General features: G+C 42.0%; 2 protein-coding genes across 2 annotated transcripts in view; one reads left to right on the top strand and one right to left on the bottom strand.

Moving 5' to 3' along the window:
• The window catches only part of PATJ (PATJ crumbs cell polarity complex component), a 157,702-nt gene extending 152,475 nt beyond the window's left edge, over positions 1–5,227 (bottom strand). Inside the window, exon 1 of the mRNA XM_069861943.1 lies at positions 5,162–5,227. The gene's annotated coding sequence lies outside the window, so the exon portion shown is untranslated. The remainder of the gene's footprint in view (positions 1–5,161) is intronic.
• A 2,620-nt stretch (positions 5,228–7,847) lies between these two features.
• On the top strand, positions 7,848–21,561 carry TM2D1 (TM2 domain containing 1). The gene is made up of 6 exons (XM_069861945.1): positions 7,848–7,992; positions 9,106–9,179; positions 10,161–10,269; positions 14,560–14,651; positions 18,049–18,122; positions 19,310–21,561. The coding sequence occupies exons 1-6, from the start codon at positions 7,868–7,870 to the stop codon at positions 19,418–19,420; spliced, it is 585 nt and encodes a 194-aa protein (XP_069718046.1). The 5' UTR covers positions 7,848–7,867; the 3' UTR covers positions 19,421–21,561.
• Positions 21,562–24,011: the final 2,450 nt, after the last annotated feature.

Genomic DNA, 24,011 nt, shown 5'->3' with positions numbered 1-24,011 from the left:
ATTTTGGAAGAAATATAGCCATAGATATACAGAACAAAGGACCTTTTTTACTTTTTTAATCTTGCAATGCAAGACTAGGCAGGGTCATATGCATCTGAAAGTAATACCAGGGTAAGCACACCCCTGGGGCTCTCGCCCAGCAGGACCTCTGATCCCTTCAGCTCTGCCTCTCACGCTGTCTGTGCTGACACTGAAAATATCTTGAGTTTCAGGAGGACACTGTTGCATTTAACAAAATATTAAGTATGCAGGTGAATAGCTTCTCTTCTCCTGAAGAGTTAGATTAAGCCAATTTACCTAATGAAAAAAAAAGTGGAGGCGTGTCACAAATCACAACTTCAGATTTATGCACCCTTTGCTGTATTTGAGTAGCTTTTGCTCCTGGAGGAATTCCTGCAGAACTGCGGGTTTGTGTGGTTTCCACCCAGGGCCAAGCCAAATGAGTTGCTTTGCAAGACTATTAACAGATTTAGGAGGTCATTTTAAATCAAACTCATAGCAAGAGTTGAAGTGGCAAACCCATACAACCCCTGAAAGATTTCCAGGAATGCATCTGAACTTTTGCAAGTGCTGCAGCTTTATTTTCTTTTCCATTCGAAATAAAACACTTGAAGAGCACAGCAGCCTTTGAATCTGTGCTGAGATCTGATTCTGAAGAACAGATGAAAATACTATTTTCTTGTACTCTCCTGAGCCTTCCTCTAAACAAAAAAGACAAAACATAACCTCCTTGACTAAAAATATTGCATGGATCTTAACAAATTGGGACAAAGAATATGGAAATTTCTTCTTTATTCCCAATTTAATTTCCCTCCATTTACTTCCCTTGCCTGTTTTTCTACCTCACATCAGCAGTTAAAAGAGAAAAAAAAAAACAGTAAAGGAAGAGAACCAACAGCAGAAAGGGATGCAAAATTACTCCTATGAGGAAAAATGGCTTGAAATACATTTAAGCAGCAGCAGGGTGAAGAAAAAGATTAAACCCAGAAAAGAAATCCAGCATGGCAGGAAATAATGCCGACTTGACAACGCCATGCCCATCTAACAGCTGAAGCCAAGAAGCTGGTCCAGCTCTCCAGCCCTCTTTCATGCATTTTGTCCTTCCCTTTCCATCTGCGCTTGCACTCATTCATCTGATCCCATAGTGAGCTGGAACGGGGAGGTAAACACGCAGAAAAAAAAAATCTTCACATTTTGGTAGGGTGAGCTTTTTGCTTGCCTGGTTAGCTCTCAACTGCCAGCAGTGGCACGCAGGAGGAGAGCCAAGACATGCCAGGGAAGCAGGACCACACCTTGCAGCAGTGAGCAGCCACAGCAGCTCAGCTGCACTGGCAAACTGCACCATGAGAAATAGCCTGCGTCATTCAAAAACAGCCTCAAAGCACCGTGCTGACAGTCTCCAAGATTAATCGTTTTTCCATTACAGTGGGTGCAACAATAGCAATTATGACGATGGGTATAGATCCAAGAAAGAAAAATCTAAGCAGAAAAACATAGGTAGAAGATCTAGGCTCCATCTAGGCAGACGTCCCCTGGAGAAGGAGGTGCAAAGGGGTTGGGGGTGAGATTAAAGAAAGTTTCGGCTTCTTGCTTGAGCTGCTCCAAAGTATTTCTAAGAGCCACTGCAGACCACTCTGCAACAGTGGATGCCAAAGTGGACTTCAGATACAGACCATGTAACAGTTCAAGTCTACACAGCACTTTGGGATTCTTTGTGATCAAAGGTGGCCTCTAGCCAACTTGTGATGGTGTTTAATGAATTTTTTTGGGGTAGTATGTTGAAACCGCCCTCAGTATTTCTTTGTTCTCCTTTCTTTCATAAAAGATTGGAGGTGGGAAGTGTGTTTTATTTTAAAGCCAACAGCCCCTTCTGGTGTGAGGGGATACCTGAAAATATAATTTCAAGTTTTCAAGTAATGAATAATTGAGGACAGTCTCCGAGTCTGACTTTTAGGCACCAGAGAAATACACAACTCCATCTACTATTGAGCTGTTTGTGTGTTGGGACCCAAACAGCTTATCCTTAAAACAACTTCCAAGCACTGATGCTAAGTTCAAGCAGGGTGCCTAGTTGCTAAATTAGGAGGTCCATTTCTAGGTGTAAATTTTGAAGAGTGATCCAAAACACTACAGTTTGCATTGTTAAAATCAGTTCACTCACTCTGCATTCGACTTCCTTAGCTCCATTCTCCAATTTCCACAGCCACTTATTTATCTTATTGGTAGACAGAACTGCAAACTTCAGTTCAAAATTTATGTCACAACTCCCACCATAACTGTAAAATCATTGAGAAAATAATGCATTTCAGAAATTTTACTGTTTTTTAACAGCAGAAAAAAAACCCTTCCACGCTACAGCACAGCGTGCATCCGGGGGTTTACTGTCTTCACTTTTGAGAGCTGAATTCAACACATCACAGGGAGCGGGAAAGTTTCATAAGGTTTTGTATGAAATCCTAAGACTTGGACCATCTTCAAAAGGAGAGTAAGTAAAAAGGAATTCCCCCATGCTGACGACAGCAGAGGTCATTAGAAGAGCTGAAAGATTTAAGTCTTCCATTGCCATCAGTCCCCCACCAGATGACTGCCACTTGTGTGGAGACACAGGGTGCTCAACCCTGGCTGATCCCAGAGCCAGAGGGGAACACCACACCCCTGGCAGAGCTTTGACAAACACTTGCCCTCCACAAAGGGCTGCTGAAAGACAGAAATGAGGGTTGCCCTGCTGGGGTCTGAAGGAGGGCACGGTTTAGACAGCTGAGATTCCTCATCCCGTTTCTCCCCACCCACCTACCAACTACAACCGCTTCTGCCCTGCATCCTTCAACTTGGCCTCTAACAACTTGTGTCCTTGCAAGAGGCTCTGCGGGGCAAGTCCTGCCTTGTGGGAGGCTTTCCCCACTCAGCATGGATGTAACCTTCTGGGACAGGAAACACCGGGAGAACTTAATGCACAAGTGCTAGCTGCTGCTATTTTTCAAAGGCTTCTAACACAGCCGATATGAACAGCCTGCCATGGGAACAGCCAAAGGTACATCCCAATCCAAAGTCACCTTTATGCACTAATGCAGTTGTAGTTTTTCCTGGCCCTGTTATCAGGAGTGATGGATATAATGCATGCTGTCTTCATCAGAGACACCTTCAACTTGGAAAATTTCAGCCCAAACTGTTTAAAATTCAATAAAAGCAAAAGGAAGGGAAAACATCACTTGTTAGCAATCTTAATCCTAAACAGTCCTAACACAGCAACACATGTAACTTCAGATATTAAAAACTATATAGATTACACGCCATCAAATGACTACGTACTGTGAAAAAACACTATTCTACCACGTATTTTGCTGTCGTACACATTATGCTCAGTTTTCCACCCTGGTAATGTATGGAAGAATTCAGTTCAACAAGGCTTAGCATGCACACACCTTTCAGATATAACTACTGAAACTTGCTGTTCTGTGTAAAGCTGCAGCATTTATACAGAAGGCCATAGAGCACACGCTGACTGCTCCAGGCACTTGAAAGAAAACAACCAAAACCTGCTGTGAGTACATAAAGACAAACACACCACGTATCTCCAAGGTAAAGCAGGTCAAAGCTAAATATTGTTAAATATAAAAAAAACCCTAATACACAGGCAAACTGTTTGTGTCCTGTTGTTACATATGATTAGTGAGCACAAGATGAAGAAAGCATAACACCACCACCCTGCATCTGTGATAACCAATCCCTATGCAGATCATGCCTTAGTCACTCTCCAGGCATGCTAACTTTTAACAAGCAGAACCTGAATTCCTGAGGACTTCAACCTCCAGGGAAGCACCAGTGTGGGTTCTCTGATGTCTAATAGGAGAGCAAATTCATGCATAAGCCATTCTCCATGTACCAATAACATGTTTTCAGAAACCTATTCTCATGAAGCTTGAGGAAAACTTGTTTCCAAGATCTAAATATTTTCAGATTCTACTGAAATTAGGCACTAAATTGTAGAATCACTACGATGACAGTGTTCATGATTAAAAAATCACTTCAGAGGGGAGGAGAGCTGTTAGACCTGGAATCACACTGAATTTTTAAGCTTCAAAAATTCAAAAGGAATGTGAAAGAATTGTTTTCCCATTAATCAACCCCCAAATAAAGAAAAAAGTCACTCTGTTAATAATCTCTAAATTGACAGGCATTGACAGAATGTATGGCAACCAGTCAGTTACTTCCCTAGTGCCTGCTCAACTCACCAGCGGACAGTCTCTCCAAGCCATGGAGACTGCATAACAGCATGGCACAACTGGTCCTGCATCCTGGAGTGCCTCTACCCACCACCAAGAGCCACACAGCTCTCTACAGCTTTTAGCAGGGGTGTCAAGGCACTGCCAGCACACCCAGCGTACAAAGCCTGAAGAGGATCCGAGACGTGAGTCTCCAACCCAGCACAAGGAGCCTGAAGGGGCTCTGAGGTGAGAACCTCTAGCCCAGTGAGTGAACCTTGATGGGGCTTTGAGGTGAGTCTCCAACTCAGAGCATGAAGCCTGGACAGGGTCCGAGGTGCGAGTCTCCAACCCAGCGTGCAAAGCCTCACAGGGTTCTGAGGTGAAAGCCCACAGGCCAGCACACGAAGCCTGGATGGGCTCTGAGGTTTGCGTGCAGCCCAGCACACAAACACTGGACGGACTCCTAGATGGGAGTCTCCAACCCAGTGCACAAAGCTTGAAGGGGCTCAAAGGTAGGTCTCCAACCCAGCACACGAAGCCTGAAGGGGCTCCAAGGTGGGTCTCCAACCCAGCGCACAAAGCCTGACAGGGCTCTGAGGTGGGAGCCTGCAGCCCATGCACAAAGCCTGGTGGGGCTCCAAGGTGGGGCTCCAGTCCAGTAAACAAAGCCTGACAGGGCTCTGAGGTGGAGCCTCCAACCCAGCACACGAAGCCTTGTGGGTCTCCGAGGTGGGTCTCCAGCCCAGCACACGAAGCCTGGCGGGGCCCCGGGCGCCGTTCACCCGGGGCGGGGGCCGCGGGAGCTGGGAGAGGCTGGGGCAGGCTCTGAGCCACAGCGAGCGCTGGCGCCGGGCGGAGCCTCCGAGTCCGCAGACGGACCCCGGCGAACGCCAGCGGCTCCCCCCGCCCCCCGGCCGGCGGCCCCCGGTACCTGCGGCGGAGCGGCCGGGCCTCACCTGGGCGGAAGCGGGAAGCGCCCGTGCCTCACCTGCGGCGCGGGGAGGGGGCGGCGCGGCGGGAGAGCCGCCTCCCGGGGGCGGCGCGGCCACCCGGGGCTTCGAGCCGAGCCCGTGTTCGGGGCGCTCCGGGCCTGACGGCGTGTCCGTAGCGCGGGCCTAGCGGGCCCCGGCGAGGGCAGACTTTACAGAAGAGGCAAAACGGAGGTGCAGAATTAATAGAAAAGCCTTATGTGCTCTCCTTTGCAGTGAATCTGCTTCCAAATATGAGTTCAGAGCCCTTTTGAACTGAAATAGCCAGAGAGCTATTTGAGTTCACGGCCACCGCTCCTCCCGCAGAAGGAATCGGCAAAAGCCGCAACACTCGGAGTTAAGGGATGTAACGCTTCACCAAACTGGCTGTGCACAACCAGCTCTCCCTGGCCAGTCAGGGACACACCACCTTCCTTCATCTTCTCTGGGACACAGTGCCTCACCTGCAATTAGAAGGGATCACTAAAAGTCGGGATGTGGACAGAGCTAAGGGCTGTAATGCTTCTCTCTCAGAGCACCAAACTGGCTACGCACAACCACCTGTCCCAGTGCTGCTCCTGGCCAGTAAGGGACACACCACCTTCCCAACAATTCTCTGGGACGTGGTGCCTTGCCTGCAATTAGAAGGGATCACCAAAAGTCAGGACATGGACAGAGTTAAGGGATGTAATGCTTCCCTCACGGAGCGCCAAACTGGCTATGCACAACCACCTCTCCCAGTGCTGCTCCTGGCAGCAGTCAGGGACACACCACCTTCTTTCAGCTTGTCTAGGACACGGTGCCTTGCCTGCGATGGCGATAAAAAGCAAGGCTTTCCTACTCCAGTCATCTAGTTAATAGGCACCATCTCAGTTGAACTTAATTGCAGGAATTGCGGGCGCTTTCTGCCTCCAAAACCTGTATGTTTTTCAGGTTGTTTTTGAGATCTATGTGTCCACACACAAAATGGTCAAATGAAACTCCAAAAATGATGGTTTTTTACTACACTTTCACTAGCTCATTTGCACAGAACTTACACATCTAGTTGTGTAGGATAAGGACTATAAAAGGTTGGGGAAATAATTTCATGTCACAACTTTGGATAGATTTTCCCCTCTTCCTAGTGTCCATTTTGTTTTACTAAGAAATAGCAGTTGAACTACTGCATGCAAACAACATATCACTTCATCCTCCTTTTATAACAGTTCAGATTCCAAATGCCTAACTTCCCAGTCCTTACACTCAATTTTAATTAATGTAGCGCTTGTGAGAAGTGACAATTTTCCTGACAGTGATGAACAGCAAGTCGTGTAGTTATCCATCCGAGAGATGCACTGCAGACAAAAGAGCCAAGCACTTTTCTCATCAGTGCACCTCAGACTCGATCTCGGAGGGCTGAGTTCATTATAGAGTGCACTCTGGCCCTGGCCTTTCGCTTCCCATTGCTGAAAGGGGTATCAATTTTCATTTGCATACTTTGTCTGCTGAACTCTAGACTGCCAATTTAGTTTACACAAATCTCCCAAAAAGCTGTTAGATGGCAATATTTCACATCACTGGCTGAGCTCCTTGTCAGCCATCCACACATGTTAAATCCACATTTTTACTGATTCTTTGAATATCTGGGACTGTGACAAACCTTTCATTGGTACTGACAGGCTCATATACAAGTCACCATTCGTTCACTAAAATAATGACCAATAAACCCAAATTACTTTCAGAAGGGCTGGGCAGCAACTAAATTCTCTTAAATCCTATTCGGGAATTGCTTTCAGCTTTTTCAGTTTCTTGCTTCTCAGGAATGCTTCTAGAGCAGATGTAAACATACAGCAGTACCGCTGCCTTTCCTGGGAGTATTAGCCGGATCAGGCTCTCCGTATCAACAGCCCAGGATTCCCATTAGTTTATAACTAATGAATAATCACCACCTCAAAACCAAACCCTAGAAAAACATTAAATGACCTTCAAAGAACGGAGCAAAGGTTGGTAATCACAAAGCACCTTACAAAGAGCAAGCGCTGATGAAAACAAAAAGCTTGCACTCTGGGCATTTAGTACTCATTAAATAAAAAAGAATTAAAAGCATTTTGAACAACACAATCACAGCTTTATGTGACAATAAACTACCAACGTCGAACTGTTTCTTTACCCTGGCTGCCGTGCGGGGTCGGGGCGCAGGGCCCGCGGGGCCCGGCCGCTGCCAGGGCGACTCGGGAGGAGGGCGCACAGCCCTTTAACCTCTCCTGGGCTCTCAGTCTCTTTTCGAAGCGGACCCCAGGGAGCCCCAGGCACCCTCACCCCGCGGGAAGGCTTCCCTGGTGGACCCAGGGCACGGCCCGGGTGTTGGGAAGAGCAGGGCGGCTCCAGCTCTCTCCTCTCTAGCCCCGCCTCCCCGCAGGGCCGACATTCGGGAGCTTCTCCCCTGCCAGGCGCACAGGCTGAAACTCCAACCCCACCCTCCCCGCTCGCCGACATCTTAAGTAAGGGCAGGTGGGCGGTGTCCGGGCGGGTGCTGGCGGCGGGCGCGGCCATCTTTACTGAGGGCAGGAGCCCGCCGCTCCTCCCGCCGGGAGCCGTGCGAGCGCCATCTTGAGTAGGGGCACACTCGGCCGTCGACGCCGCGCCGCAGCTGCCGCAGGAACCATCTTTGCTGCGGTCACCCGCCGCGCCGGGACCCCGCGGCCGGCTCCCGTCATGGCCGCGCGGCCGGGGAGGCGGGGAGGCGCGGCGCGGGCCCTGCTGCTGCTCTGCTTCGCGGCCCTGGAGGGAGCGGCGAGCGCAGAGCCGCCGCTCAAGTGCGACGAGCTGCGGCTGGGGCAATATCCTGAGCGCGGGGGCTCGGCTGCGGGGGGAGGCCGCGGGGCGCCTGGCGGGGGATCGGGGAGCGTCGCGCGGCAGCAGCCCCGAGGGCGGCTCTGCGGCGGCCCGGGCCCCGCACAGCGCTCGTGGCTTCATGTGCTGGGTTGGAGTCCCACCAGGCTTCGTGTGCTGGGCTGGTGACCCACCTCGGAGACCCACCAGGTTTCATGTGCCGGGCTGGCGTTATTTTCGCGTCAAACTAGTTTTTTATTACGGGGCCAGTGCAGCGTGTGCCCCGGTGCAGGTTTGGGGCGCCTGTGATTTTCAAAGAGAAAGTCCTCTGGGATGAGGGACCCCGTCCCGCCCTCCCGGCCCCTCCGCCTTCTTATTTTTTTTTCAGGATGCTCGACTGAGATGCAGTGGCTTTGCAGGAGATTGGGTTTTCCTCCGCAGTCTGTCCCAAGGAGCCGGGCGCAGGTGTTCCAGGCTCCTGGCTCTGCGGGGCTCCTGAGTCTCCAGGGGTGCGGCAGGTGTTCCCCAGAAAGTGTTTTTGATGGCACCCGACAGTTACGGATGTAGCGGCAGGATCAAAAGTGTCAGGAAAGCACATCCTGGAAAAGTTAATTTCACCGGTGGCTTTACTTGGCCGTGGGAGTTCAGACCTATGGAAATAAGTTCCTGCTCGGTTTTTTTTTCTAGTCCGAATTCCTGCAATTTGAGATGTTCATTTTTAGGTGTTCTTTGATATTTGTATGTTGCTCCACATTTAATCTTCTCAACTAAATGCCTCAGTTTAAAGGTACTCTGATATTGAAATAAGGGAGGAAGACTAAAATAGGCATCCTACCTTGTTGCCTTCAAGCACAGAGGCCGAGACTGATAAATATTGTAGTTCCTCTAGGTAGTGCTGACTGCAGCACTAATTAAACATGGAGCTTATGCGATATATTGGTGTATTAAATTGGATTAGCAGATTTGCTGTATGGTAATGTGCTGTTCCTGTTTTGGGGGATGGGCAGGAAGGAAAGCTGACATCAAGGTGTATCTTAAATCCTCAGGGTTTTAAGAGGGTGGAGTAAATGACTGTTAAACCTGTGTGTTCCATGTGAAAAATTTTCCTCAATTACATGAACATATATGTGTGATGAGCCTAAAATAGATAATAGTACACAAGAACCAATGAATTGTACAAATCACACAGCATATGGTAAGGATTTCTAACTTCTAACATATATTGACAGCAGCTATGTTTTCCAAAGAAGTGTTCAATTTATGCATTTGTGTATCTGCTAGATGAGCTTTATAAAACATGGAATTAGTAATATGAGTATGAAAACCCAAAAAACTTGTGTGGATTGGATGCTGTTATAAAACTGAATAAATACATTGTATCTGATTGGTACATTTGTAAGTGAGGTTTCTGGTAAATCTCTTCAATGGATGTTATATCCTCTAGGCTCCGTCCTGCACTGTTCTGATTAAAACAAACCGTTCCTGTCATACCGATTTTGCATATACTTATTAGAAAAATTGACACATGATAGAACAGCCTTCAAAATCTTTATTTTTTAAATTTTTTTTTAAGGAAACACGGTGCCTTCCATTGTGAGGAGTTTTTGGTGCCATGAGGCTCTGTTTTGAAAGCATATTTACTTCAATGTTAAGTTCTGATGTACTTAGAATAATAGAACAATGTGGGTTGAAAGAGGCTTCGGGAAGTCATGTAGTCCAACCTTCTCACAGCAGCATTGGCGCTGAATTCAGACCAGGTTGCTCAGAGCTTTGTGCAGTCAGGTCTTGAAAACCTCCAGGGATGGTGATGGCATCACCTCTCTGAGCAACTTGCTCCAATGTTTGACTGTTCTCATGATGAAAATGTTTTCTGTATGTCAGATTCAGGTTTCCCATTGATTTATGATGAAGCCAAAATGGAAATTACCACAGAATTAGGGTAGCAATTAGGTTTGTATATTTTGCTTAATAAATATCATGCAAAAAGACAAGCTAGTCATAGGACTGGCTTAAATTTTTTTTTTTTTTAAAGACTATGTCTGTGTGCGCTGTGTGGTTTATCACGACAGTTGCACAGTGTAGCTTCATTTGTATATGTCACTTGTGTCTCATCAGAAAAACACTACAGTGCTCAATTGTCTGCTGTTTAATTTAAAATATTTATTTTTGTCCTCAGTTCAGTGTCTTCCAGCACCAAACATTACTTGCAAAGATCACCTTGGCATAGAAAAAGTCTTTACAGGACAGGAAGTTGGATTTTACAAGCCTATTGCATGTCGCAGTGTGTAAGTACACTGTTGTTCTTTGTAATAATTTGTCTTTGTTTTCACATGGAATTTTTTCTAAAATAATGTGATATGTTGACAGGAGGAAAAAGAGAAGGTAGAATCATACACGTTACCCAGTACTTAATTCTCTAATGAACAGTCTTAAGTAGTGTAAGGATACAACGTACATGTTTATAAATAAATCTCTCTCAGCCATGGACATATTTTTCTTTGTTTAGTTATGTTTGTGTCTTTGCTTTACTCTAGTGTTTTACCTTTGCTTTACTTAGTACTTTACCCCGGCAAAAAGTTGCCCCAAATGCTAAGGCTACATTTCACACATGCTTAAAATCTGCAGAGCTGCTGAAGGGAGCCGTCTGGGGACACCTCTCTGTCTCTTCCCCTAACATACCCCACTCTATTCTGAATCAGGGAACTGAGCTGGTTTTGAACTGACTTGGATCCGTTCCCCAATCTGAGTCACAGTACAGTTGCTTCAAGTGCTTGTGCCAACACAAGAATAAGGGCAACTCAAGGATAAGAGAGAGCGGAGAAAGGAGGGCTGGACTGGCCCCCTCTGTTCAGTGGCAGTACTGGTCCATGCCAGTTTAAAGCGTACCTGTTGCTAGCTCAAGTTGTAGTATGCACAAATATTGAAGGAGTTTAAGTCTCTCCAATTCTCCCAAAAAATCTCTTTTAGAGGAACTGTGCTCTGTTTTTAAACAACCTTTGTATTTAATCAAATCCTCTGTGTCTTTTAAGAGCCTGTTTCTGAGATGTGAAAAAGATGGACCTAGTTTTCCTAAAGCACGTTGCGAGCAATGGAGAGCTCTGGATACCAATAAATGTTCCAACTGGCCAATGCTAATGATCACCGAACACCTGTCAGTACCATTTGTTCCTCCTTTCTGTGAGAGTCACTCAAGAGCCTTTTTCTTTTGTTCTGCTGGACTCTTTGGAAGTTAACACTGCGGTAATATTTGTTGGGTATTCCTTATCACACTAGTGGTCAAATAACTCTGATGTGATATTTACTGCTCAATAATTTGTCTAACTCGGAAGTACAGTTTTACCTCATAGCTTCCTCAATATTTTGTTTGTATTTAGTCCTCTCAGCAGTCAAAGCTTAGCAAATTGAAGGAAACATATCATTACATCTAATCAAATTTAAATGCTAGCAAACCAGACTTCAGTCACATTTTTGTCCAGAAATAATTGTGCTTCAGTCTTATATGTGATGGAGACTAAGATGAACTATATTAGCTTAATAAAATTGCTTCCTCTTTGGAGTAGATAGTAATGCTTACGTTTTGAGATTTTGTCTATATATATTTTTGGTTTAATATATTTTCTGGAACCGCTTTTAAATTTAGTTTTTCTTTACATTTATTAATTAAAAAAAGCTGTGTAGGCAGAAAAATGTTGCCCTCCTTATGACATCTGTTACTTAGTTGTTACTAGTATTTCTGATGAAATAATCAATGATTGTACTACTAAAAGAACTTACTGTGGTTTTGAGTCCCCTGACTGCTAGTATAGCACAAGGGGAAGAGGGCCCTTCATGGGCTTGCTTAAAACTCAAGTAAAATACAAGTGCAAATGCAGAAGTTGTTACACAAGCATGCCCTTGCTAAAGCCCCAAAGCCAGTTAAAAAGATTACTATTGCCATCCTTCATATCTACACTTATTTAAAAAGTGGTCTAATCACTGATCATTACGTGAGCCTTTTATAAGGCATTTTGAATGTTACATAAATGTTGAAACATTATTTTAAGCAGGAATGTCCAGCTTAATATTACAACGGTAGGCTTTTAAATAATGAAAATACCTTAGTATTCCAGCATCTTATCTGAGTTTTGATGGAAACTGTAATTGTTGTCTGGCAGAAATAACTGCACATCATTTATCTAGAAAAGTGGTTTGAGAAGGCATCTTCCTGTAACTGGATTTTCCTAGCATGGAGACAGCAGGTTATTCTCTATTCCTGGCTTTTCGAAAGAGCAAATCCACAAGTTGTCCTTAGCCAGAACTGTGATTAACAACGATCCAGATAACAGTTCTGGGATCCAGTTATTTTGGAGGAAGACTAGGAGATGCTGTATGTTTGTGTAAGTGGATGTGTTTGGGTTGCTCCTAGTATTAGTTCAAGGAGAAGCTTGGAAGTGCTATTAAGGTTGCTTTAGAAAAGAAGTACTAGGAGTCAGGGTTGCTTTGGTTTGGCTTTATTTGATGTTTTGGAGGTAGATTTTTTTACCAAATTCTAGAATTTCCCCAAATTGGCACTCTGACAGGTATTTTGCTTAATATCCTGCAGACTTGAAACATCCATTGCTCAACTATTGCCACTCTAGGCCAGATGTTCATCAAATGGTAGTCTCTGAAATTCACGGAGTTTAGTGTGGACAGGTTTTCAAGCGGTGCTAAGAGACCCTAAAAGTGCACAGAAAGCACTGTGACCTGCAGTAGTGCCTGTATATTATCAACCAGTGTGGGAGAGCTGGAAGAAAAAGCTTTTAACATGGCAACTGGAAGAAATGTGTGCAGAAAAAAATAAAAATTGGATGAGGCCGAGAATCAAGAATAATTCAGAAGAGCAACTGGAAAGAAACTGCATCTTTTACCCAACTGCAGAAATTCCTTTAGGTGCCTGTATGTATTTATTTCCCTGCTTGTTGGTTTTGTCTGCACTGCACCTATTTATCTGTAAGAGTGAGTAAGGCAAAGGAAAAGAGTGGATGCAGCCTCGTTACAGCATTTATCATGCTTCCACTTCATACTAGATTTCTTCTGCCCTTCCATTTGATGTTGACTAGGTTGCAGACAGTTCTGCTTTTAAAAGCATCTCAATGAATAGGCAAGTGCTCAGTTTATTACTGGTTTTGATCAGGAGTATCTCAAATTAAACCATGTTCCCACCTTATATGTAAGAGCTCTTTTTTTGCTTTAGTGTCCTTGAAGGTTTGTTGACACTTTGTAATTGACAAACAATTTCTAACAGTTTGCCTCAGTTTTTAAATAAAACCATTAGTGCTCTTTACAGTGAAACAAGACGGTTCTAAAGATGATGATTGATGTTACATTTACGTTACGTTAGGTTCCAGGAACGCCCTGTATGTTCTGTGTTGCTAATAAGAGCTAAGTAACAAATATTGAGGCAAGAGTCACGATTTAATCACTTAATGTTTCCATTAAGTTTTAAAGTCAGTAAATCTAGATAATAAGCAAAAAGGTAGATCTTTATTTGGCATTGAAAGTGCTTAATAAAGGTCCTTGGGCCTTTCTTAGCTACTGTCTTTGTGCAACTCTGTGTTTGTTCAACTGTCAACCAAGGGTTTAATTTGAGCTTATTAAGTAATTGCTGGCACATAGTAGTACACGTATCAAAACGGTGAATTATTGAATATTTTTTAAGTTCTAATTACATTTGGGTTTGCTTATCTTTTCAGAAGCTAGCTGCTTGCCAATGTAGCAAAGGGTGCAGAAAGTTCTAGTATTGATTGTTGTATGTTTCCAGCTTACTTATTCATGTAAAGTTCACATGAGCAATGACTGAAAATTACAGGGGCCTAGGTGGCCCCATACTCTAACTGTTGGCAAGAGTGCTGCCAATTAGTATAAATCTCAAAAAGTCTGTTGTATCTGTGTATTTTGTATGACGAACCACGGGTGCTTAACTTTAGGGTACCTCTCTACCACTGCACATCTTTGTACTGTCAACAATTATTTTCATTGGTGCCTTTACAGTGTAGTAAATGGATACATGTCTTACCCTTTTTGTTGAATCCTTCCTGCAGCTTCTTCAACCAGTGGCCATGGTTCGTTTCTCCTTCAGATTTCATTGCAATTACTGTCTCTACTGACATCTCACCTGTCTACCCTGTTCCTCTCGATTTGTCTGTATGTGAGACTAATGCCTACAGACAGTATGCATACACCTCTTAGCTTCCTAGGATTGTCTCAGTAGGGCTGAACTATTAGGAAGTGCTCTGTAAAACTGGGAATGGATCAGCAGCTGAATTGTGTCTCTTGACAAGAAATCATGACTTAGTTTCAGAATAATCTGTATTCTGCAGGAGTATACTTGAGTTGCAACAGCTGAGGTTGCTTTATGGAGGATGCCTACCCAGTCTGAAAGCTTAGCATTATCAATTCTGTGTCCATAATTGAAGATAAATAACAAGCCTGTTGGTTTTTTTCTTTTTTTTTTAAACTGAAGCAGCAGGCAAATGAGTCACTACTTTAATTTTCAGAAGTATGAGTGAATATATTTTGCATTCATTGTCTACATTACTTGTTTCTTTTGGCAGAAATGGATACTCCTACAAAGTGGCAGTGGCTCTGTCCTTATTTCTTGGATGGCTGGGAGCAGATAGATTTTACCTAGGCTATCCTGCATTAGGTAAGTTTATTTCTTATTTTTTCTTTGAGGTAAAGCTTATTGTTATGACTGAGCTATGCCTGTCTACCTACATTTTGAGTAATGAAGGTTGACAGTCATAGTTTTAATATTTACAACTAGAATTTTTGCATTGTCAGCTGAGATAAAATCCTGTGTTATCCTCGGCCTGCTGTTCCGTTGGAGTGAGTGGTGACAAATGGATATATAGTTGCCCAACAGAAGAAATCCTAACAAGCAAACATATTTATTGCTATTCATAGTTTTGCTTTATGTTTGCTTTGCACTGATGTTTACCACAGCATTCTCTGTGAGGCACTGAAACAGAAGTGGTTTTTACTTGTGCCAGCTACTAAAATGATGCTTGATTTTACCGGGAAAATAGAAGAGAAACTTTACAATAAGCGTAGTGTTTTGGGGTATGGAATTTATTCTGGTGAATGCATACTTTTGAGGTAGTTCATAGTATTAATAACAGTTCTGCAGAATAAGACCTACCTACCTCTGGTTAGTGCTTTTAGGACCTGATTCCCAGGGTTATGGTGCCACTGGCTTTTAAATAATGGAAATTCCTTAGTATGTTAGAACTGCTTTCACTGGCTTTTTTCCTGAGCTGGGCAAACGGAGTAGTTTTAAGTCTAGATAGCATGAAGCAATGGATTGGAAAAAACTATACATATTACTCTCATTTCACCAAGGAATTTTGAGGTTCTGCCCATTAAATGCAAACCCTTGGGGTTTTTTTGATAACATGATCTGTCTTTCTCAATAAACCTGCATTAACATCTGTGTCTCTTTCCCTGAGTTTCTGTAATTAGCACTTACCTTGTCCATCTATTTCACAAAACGATACAGTGTTCCGAAAGCGGTCAGTAAGGTGCAGCTTTTTGTTATACCACTGGATTTGGAATAATGATTTGCAGTAATTATTTTGTAATATATTGTAGTAATACAGCGTTGTAAATCCTCCATCCTTATATGGAAGTTCTTCTGTTTCATGCTTGTTAACCTTACTGAAATGTACTATAGCCAGTAACTGAAGTTAAAAGACTTAAAACTAAACTTCCTCAAGGTCAAGTTTGCAAGATTTGAAGGGTAAAGAAGATAAATGTGAAGAGGTAAGTGTAGAAAATTTAAAAAGAAGAAAAATCAATAAATTGGATACCTTGACAGTGATTGGGGATTTTTTTAGGTCATCCATCCCTTGGCAAAAAATGGTAAAGAAAGGTGATAGCATTGAAATATTTTGTGCAAACATAATGAAGACTGTAAATACTCTTTGGTTTATTTTTTTCCCTTCTCTTTTGCTTGAAGAGAGCACAAATACAAACAAGCTATTGAATACGATGAAATCAGGAAGGCAACCTCTTTCTCTCCCACACATTGTGAAATAAACCATAAGTTATTACTATGTAAGAGCACTATTTTTCGCTCCATGCTTTCGAGCAGTTTATTTTCTCAGTAGGATCTGCTTGTGGGCAGGGTAGTGAGGAGGAAGAAAAAAAATGCACTTTACTCTAACCCCAGAAATGTCTGCCAGGTGTAGAAACAGTTCTACATCCAGTAACACAATGGAGCAGCCAGCTCCTCAGGTAAACTGGAGCTGCTGCTAGAACCGGCAATGGTAAGAGAACTGATGGGTTCCTGAAATGCCAGCTGGCAGCTGGAACTTGACAGGAGATGGTATAAGGAGTCTCACCAATAAACATCCTGCACTTGATGCAGGTGGTAACAAACCGTTCACCAGTGTTTGACATAATTTAATTGTCTGAACTGTTGTTTCCTACACTAGCATTTCTTTAGCTGGCTGTTCCCCTTTGTTCTGTTACGCTGTTGCCAGTGCTGATACCCAGGCTACCTGTGTCTGGCTGCTGCAAGTCTCGCACATCAGCCACTAGGAACAAGTTATTTTAAACAATGACTTACTCAATTTTTTTGCCCACTCAAGTGGCAGTGCAATATGTACATAGGCCTTTATTCTGATCAGTTGAAATTCTGTCCTGCTACGAATCTTCAATCCATGTGCATTAGGTATATTTTCCCTGTTGTCTGTGACTACTGTGTTGTTCTATGGAGACATTACAAACTATCTCCCTGGGGTTTATAACTCAGGCTAGTTTCATTTTGTCAACTATGGGAACGCTTCCCAGACAGGAGGACACTTCCTGCCATGTGCATGCAGCTATCCTCCTACTGTCCTCTGTCTGCAGCCTCGTAAACTGGGCATGGTGGAGAGGAGATGACGTGTGGGACAGATTGTTGCTTTGGAGAGAGGGGGAGTGCAAAGGAGGAGGTGGAGGTCAGGAGACCTTCATGTGTTTTACTGAGAGCAGGCAGGTTTTTTGGAAAACAGCCACCTGGTTTTACCAGCAGGTATGCAGCACAGCACAACTTGTGGCTGTGGGGAAGAGGTGTGGGCTGTCACACTGGCTGAAATTATCAACCTGCTTCTGTCTTGTTGCTGAAGTGTGCTGGCCTCTGTAAGCACAGTAAGGATATGTTTTTTTAGCAGGGAACTGTATTTCCCTGCACAGCACAGCCTACAGATGACTCAAATGCAACAGGTATGCATTCTTCTTCATATTGTCTATGCCTGGGTAAAGATACAAATGACTTCACAATGAGTATCTTATTCTCAAAATAACCTAGATATTTGCCTAGCTCAGCTGAAGTATTATTTACAGTATATACAGTAGACATTGTATTCTATTAGTTGTTCAAGAAACTATTGATAATAATAATTAAAAAAAAAAAAAAGCTAGCCTCCTTCGGAAGGCATTTTCCAAATGAAGTCTGCCTGCATGACAGCTTCCAACGAACATTTATCTCTTAGTTGCTATTCCTATATGTTTTCTGTTAGTCTTTAATTCATTCGTACAAAAAACCCCATTTTTGAATACCAGTTATAAAGAAGTGTTTATGTACATATCTGTTCAAAATAAATTACTATTTCAGTGAAAAATATAAAAATGATACAAAGGATTGTTCTCCAAGCTAGTGTGTTTTGAAAATCAAATCGGTATGTGCTGCAGCTCATGAGAAGTAGGAAGTCTTTTTGTATTCCTGAGTAAATTTTGCAGCTCAAGTTGTGATTTTTTTCTGTCTCTACCTCAGTCCAAGAAAGGAAAAATTCCAGTAACTTGGTTATCATCTTTAGCCATTCCTTGTTTAAGAATATTGCTAATGTTTAGAATCTTCAAAATATATTCAGGATATAGAAATATGAATATGTTTCAATGTTTTTTTTCCCCCTGATAACTAAAGATCTTTAAATCTTTTTCTAGATGTATGTATGTATTTTGTGGGATGGGGAGAGTTGGTATGCGATTGCCATGAGAAACCTATGAACTTCACAGTGACTGAATTAAAGCTACAGTTAAATTTTAATTTCCATTTTTAGGTTTGTTAAAGTTCTGCACTGTAGGATTTTGTGGAATTGGTAGCCTAATTGATTTCATACTTATTTCAATGCAGGTAAGTCAGGGCTTTCAAAACAAGATACAAATCTGTGTTTGTTAAAGCTCTGATTTGATTGTTAATTCTTTGTTAGCATTTTAGCCTTAAGAACCTTGGTGTATTGAAAAACAAAGACATTTATTTTAGCTCTGTACATTGGTGTTGTAGAATTCAAATTATCAATATATGTTTCCTTTGAATTAAAAATTAAATTAGCTATATATAAATACTCAAATAGCTTGGAAGCTGTAACACCATAAATTCACTTTGTCCAGAACCTATGAGCTCTTTATGTGACAGAGCGGGTTGGACTTTGCATGAAATATCCTGATGTTCCCAGAATCCTGAAGCTCTGCATTTGCATGTGCTTTATACAGACAGAGCCCATCATCTGCGGTGTCCGTGCAATGTGCAGGAGAGAAGACATTGCCACTCTTTCTCTCTGCCACTCATCCAAATACAAGTCCCATATTACTTGAGTGCTGTGATTGTAGGATTCATGGTAGTTAAATTCCTGGCTGTGGTGACATCTTGTGAAATTGCCAAGTTGACTTGTCCTGCAGTGCAGCCTGAATTACAAATTGCCTGTAAGGAACTTAAAATGCATTGTGGATGTAGAAATGGTTCGTATGGGTTTACTGAAAAATATTTTAAAAGTATATGCCTTTTAAAGTATACGCATTCTCAAATTCCTTTCTATGCTGTCACAGTGATTTTGCCTCAGATCATTTAGAGATACAGTTGAGAGTCTCTTTCATCTCTCCTTATTCATCTCCCTGGTGACCTCACATTTCAGAACAAAAAAGCCATGATCTTCTCTCCATTCCTTACCTGTGCAGTATTTCAAAGATACTTGTCATCAGCCTAATTCTCTCCTGCCTACCCTCCTTTGTTCAAGGAAAGTGGTTTGGAGCCCACTCATTTGTTAGCCTGATTTTGTGACTCAAATCCTCATCGGCTTAACCTAGTACCAGCGCCTGGCTGTGTAATTTGGTTGATTAGAAGCCCTAGGGAAATTTTCCTTCTGAGACAGAGCTTGCTAAAATAGTTAAACTACAGCATAACTTCAAAATAAATCTAGTTTCTGTTTGACTAATTAAGCATGACTAATTTTATGATGGGAAAATTAGCAGTAATTGAGACATTAGCACAAAGTGTATATTTCACTTCATCTTGAAAAGTCTTGGTTCTTTTTCCTTTTGTAGATCGTTGGCCCGTCCGATGGCTCTAGTTACATTATAGATTACTACGGAGCGAGGCTTACACGGCTCACTATTACCAATGCAACGTTCAGGAAAATGCAGACCTATCCTTAACCCTGGCAGTAAGTGTCACAAACACATAGGTGCATTTTATTTTTACAGATGGATCCAGTTGTCCACTGAAATTGCTGGTAACTTATTAATTACATTTCATCAGAATGGAATATTAAATGTATGTTGAACAAAGATGATAAAATATGGAAAAATTTCTCATGTGAATGAGTTTACCTCAAAGGTGCCAAGTTTCTTTGTGACTGCTTTGTTTCTGTGAGCACATAATTTGTTGCCAAGTTGTACCTTCTGGGAAATGTGCAGACTTCTGCGATTTGCACTGATGTTCTGTGTCTGTAAGTATAATTTAGAGGTGGAGAAAGAGTTGTTCAGAACAACTATGCTGATAGTCATTGAAACTGATGAGAGTTCTAGCATGGATGGGCCAGGATTACCCCTGGGGTCTGTTCTCGTAACTATGTGTGGCAGTTTGTAAATGAATTTAAATATTGCAAACCACAGAAACTGCCTTTCTTTCTATCGTGTTATTTAAAATACAGATGTCCCTAAATCTTGTGCGTGTTGTAGCCCGTGAAATTCTATTAATTAAAATAATTATCTCTTTAAAGCTTAAAGGCAAATTTTGGTCAAGTTGCAAAATGTGGTCGGTGCTGATGAATGGGTGCATAAAGAGTAGAACCACAGATGACATCACAAAAAAGGAGGGTGGATGTTGGAATGCCTTCTTTTTATGAAAAGAAATTGATACATGTGTGAATTCTTTGTGCTAATAAAGCCCTTAAAAGGTTCTTGTTTTAGATGAGTTGTGTTTCAGTGAAATAAATTCTGTGTCCTTCAGAGTTGTTTGGCCAAAGTCTTCAGGATAACCAGAATTTACCTAGATGTTCCTTTGAAGGAAAGTATACACACACAGAGACAGAAAGCATGTTAACAGAATCGTAATGTTATTTGACCAATTTTAAACATTCCCTTTACCTTCTAATGAAAACTGGCAGTAGTTGAGTGAGAAATCCATGTGATATAAACTTTAGTGTAGATTTATTTCAGAAAGTCAGGCTATTCTTTTGTTTTTCAGATGAAAGTTTCACAATGTTAATAGTGTGTCCACAATCGGTATTTTTAAGGGAATTACAAAAAAAAAAAAAGAGATTCCTAAATTGATATTTTTAAAGTGCAATTTGTGTTTTTTAGTCTCTCTTAAACCTGTGTTAAGGCTGGTGCACAGAAAGCTTTGTAAAGAAGTCCTGTTCTTTTTCCAAATCAGTGTAACCTGACATATCACGTAATGAGAATAAACCACAAGGAATACTTTGTGCTTAACAGTAATTCTTTCCTTCACACAGGAAAGATGTACTTTTGGAGTACTCGCTAACACGCATTTTACTTGTGGGTTCAAAGAGACAAGAACACTCTTGTTTGCTTCGTTCACTTGCCTGATATTTGTCGCATCTCCCTCTTGTCTCTTTTTCACTGAACTCTCTTTGTGCATGTCAGTTTTGTTTCCTAAAATACTTCAGAAACAGACAGGAAGGGGAAAATAAATGTTTGAATCAAATAAAATCTCGTGGCTAAGATCATCCTGTGACTTGTCTGCTTTTTTTTTTTTTTTTCCTCTTAAGCTGATAATATAGCTATGAAAATAGGAAGATACCATGGACTATTATAATAAAAAATAGCTTTGGGCAACTCATCACACAAGATTTCATTCTAAAATGTATCTCTGTGTGTAGTGGAGGGCTTGACTTAGTGATTTCAGAAGTCTGTCTTGTGCTTCATTATCCATAAAAGAATATGCGAGCACTTTTGTGTAAATCAGGTGAAAATGTGAGTTATGAGGTCCTTGAGATAGTTTGTTAATCCCAGAAACCAAATAGCCAGCAAAGAGTTGTTATTCCAAGTTACAGTGTTTCTGTAGAAACAGAAGATCCTGTCAACTGATCCTGGGAATAAAAACTGCTCTGGGATTCTCTCATCCTGATGCTCTCTGGTTTGTAATATCAGTGCATATTCCTGTCAGGACTGCACCACATTGTCATAAGCGGTCGGAATGAAGCCATGGGTGACCAGACACAGCAATATTTCAAGCCTCAGCAAAATTTTATTTCTCTTCCCTGAAGGGAATACCATCTAAAGATCATATTCTGCTTGATACTCTATCTTGTACTAACAACTTTCCACTTCTTTTGCAGCCCTCTCCTTTGTCTGTAAAGCCTTCTAGAAATTAGTGCCACAGATGGTGTAACCTTTGGAACTTATATTGGATGCTGTTCTGTACCTGAATGCACATCTCTGCATGTCTGTACGCTTGTTCAGTTGCCTATCTGAAGTTAGAGAGGTTTAACTGAGTAAACAGACAGTACTACAGGGCCAGTAGAGTTAGTGAGGTCTTTGTTTTCATCTTGTAATTGTCAGATATGGCATGTTTACCATAAGGGCTGTGAAAACTGTGATGCAAGATGTAAAGCTGTCCCACTGTGTTAATAATAAATTGGCTACAGTAATATTTATCAAAATGTCTATCCTATGATGATTTTCTGTGTTGATGCCTGCTTTAGCTTTCTCCTGTCAATCAAGTTGTCCATTCTAGTGGTTTTGTAGTTCTGATTGCTCTGACGGCACTGGAATAATCTCCTCTCTGGATTGTTTTCCCCAAAACAGTTGCATAGCAATAAAAATAATTAGACAATGTACTGTGTCATCCTCTTGCATCGTTTCCAGATAAAGTGGTATCTGCTGGTGTTGCAGATACTCAGAGATCCTTTTAACATTCCAACAAGACAGAGGAATATTATTCTGTATCTGTAAAAATAAAGAACATAAAAAGTAAAGGCCAGAGTTTAAAAAAAAGAATTTGAAGTGTCTAGCCTTTAAAAATTTGTAAAAAGCTATTCCCTGAAGATGCTGCAGATCCATGCCAGGAGTTAGATCCAAATCTTCTCTTAAGTGCCAGTACAGTTCTGTCATTGCAAAAATGACTCCATAAACCTGCCTTTTTTTTTTTTTATGTCCATTTTAGGATTTTATGCAATGTGCTTAACTGTGATCTGAAAGACCAGTAGCTGGTAGCAACATCCAGCTTTGGGCACTTTGCATTCGCTCACACAGTGTACAAGTGGTTGTATAATGCTTAGGTGGGCTTACTGGATTAAGAAATTACTCTGGGTTGTATTTGTTCTGTTAGATTGACCTGTGCATCTTTCACTTGTGTGCAGAGCTCGTTTTCTGTGTGAGGGGATTTAGAGATATTTTAGAACAAACTCTGACTAATTATGCCTCCTGTGATTTAAATAACAACCATGCCATGGTATCTTCCTGTGACAGTATTTTGTTATCCAAACTCCTTCCCTTTCCACCACCACCCACCACTTATTACATGAAGATATCACTTCTGCTTTCAGTGCCTGATAACACCTTAAATGTTAGGTTTTATTATGTTTCCAAAGATGTATTGCTGTATGTCTGCCAGTAAAACTTCTCAGCTCCACAGGAAGGTCTTTGTGTTTGAAATGCTCCGTTAGAAATTTTTTTGGAGAACATCTGTTGCCACCCCATCAAGAATAGTTTCCTTTGTTCCTCAAGAGTATATTCAGTTATATGTGCTTACACAGCTATGTCTATTCAGTCTCCTCGCGTCTCAGTGTTTTTATATTTTTTTTTATTTTTAGATTCATTAGGTGTTTAGTCCATTTCTGTGCTGAGAGCCATTCCTGTTGCTTGCTCTGCAGTTTTCAAACCTGTTTCCTCCAGAAAACGATGCTGAATACAATAACGTTGGGTGCTTAAGCACCCAGTTGGGGAAATGCCAAAGGCAAGATTTTGCAAGCATCCATACGTTCCCATTGCCTCACTGAGCTGTCACTAATGGTGTGATTGCCTATCATTTCACTAATATCTCATATGGTCTTTCAAATTCAGCGTCATCACACCCCAGACTATTTCGTCATTTTCGTGTTATAAATGGTTGCTATGTGGCCTCTTTAAGAAGTTGCATAATTTCAATTTATTTAGATCATGCTTTTTAAGCACCTACTCTGTTCTGAGTCCAACCTCCATCAGAGTCTGCTGAAAGGTGAAATACAAGAGATGATTCTTATGCCTGCATCTGAGAAGAAAAAAAGTAGCTTAACTTTAGGCATATGTATAAGTGTTTTGCTTGACCAAAATTTGATCAAGATTCTTCTCGCTTTCTTCCTCTTGATCCATCTGTGTTACCCAGAAAACCTTTCTAATCTCTGTGAATCATAAAAAAAATTGCATTCTATATGGAAACCTTAGCACTGACAGCATAAATGGCTGATAATATTTGATCTAGGTCTATGACTTCCTATGGGTCACAATTTCTTTCTTTCACCTCAAAGCTGCTTTTTGTTCATGTTACAAGAGCGGAGTTGGACTCTTCAGAGCTGAGCCAAATACGTAGAAATGTCACAGCATCAGATCAGGGAATTTTTAACGTGTGAAGCTAAGACACATTGGGGAGCAGTGGATGTCAGTAAGAGGGGATTGTAGGCTTCAGTTTCTGCAGAAAGTGTGTCTGAAACTTAAACCCCTGTTGTCTCTTTGCCTTTTGCTTCCTGAAGGTGGAGCCAAACCCCCTATCAGATCTCCAAATCTTCTGAAGTTGTCCTTTATC

This window comes from Phaenicophaeus curvirostris, chromosome 8 (genome assembly GCF_032191515.1).
Source record: "Phaenicophaeus curvirostris isolate KB17595 chromosome 8, BPBGC_Pcur_1.0, whole genome shotgun sequence".
In the NCBI taxonomy this organism is placed as follows: domain Eukaryota; kingdom Metazoa; phylum Chordata; class Aves; order Cuculiformes; family Cuculidae; genus Phaenicophaeus; species Phaenicophaeus curvirostris.
The sequence above is the reverse complement of the archived record's forward strand: the minus strand, read 5'-3'. Positions and strand labels throughout refer to the sequence as shown.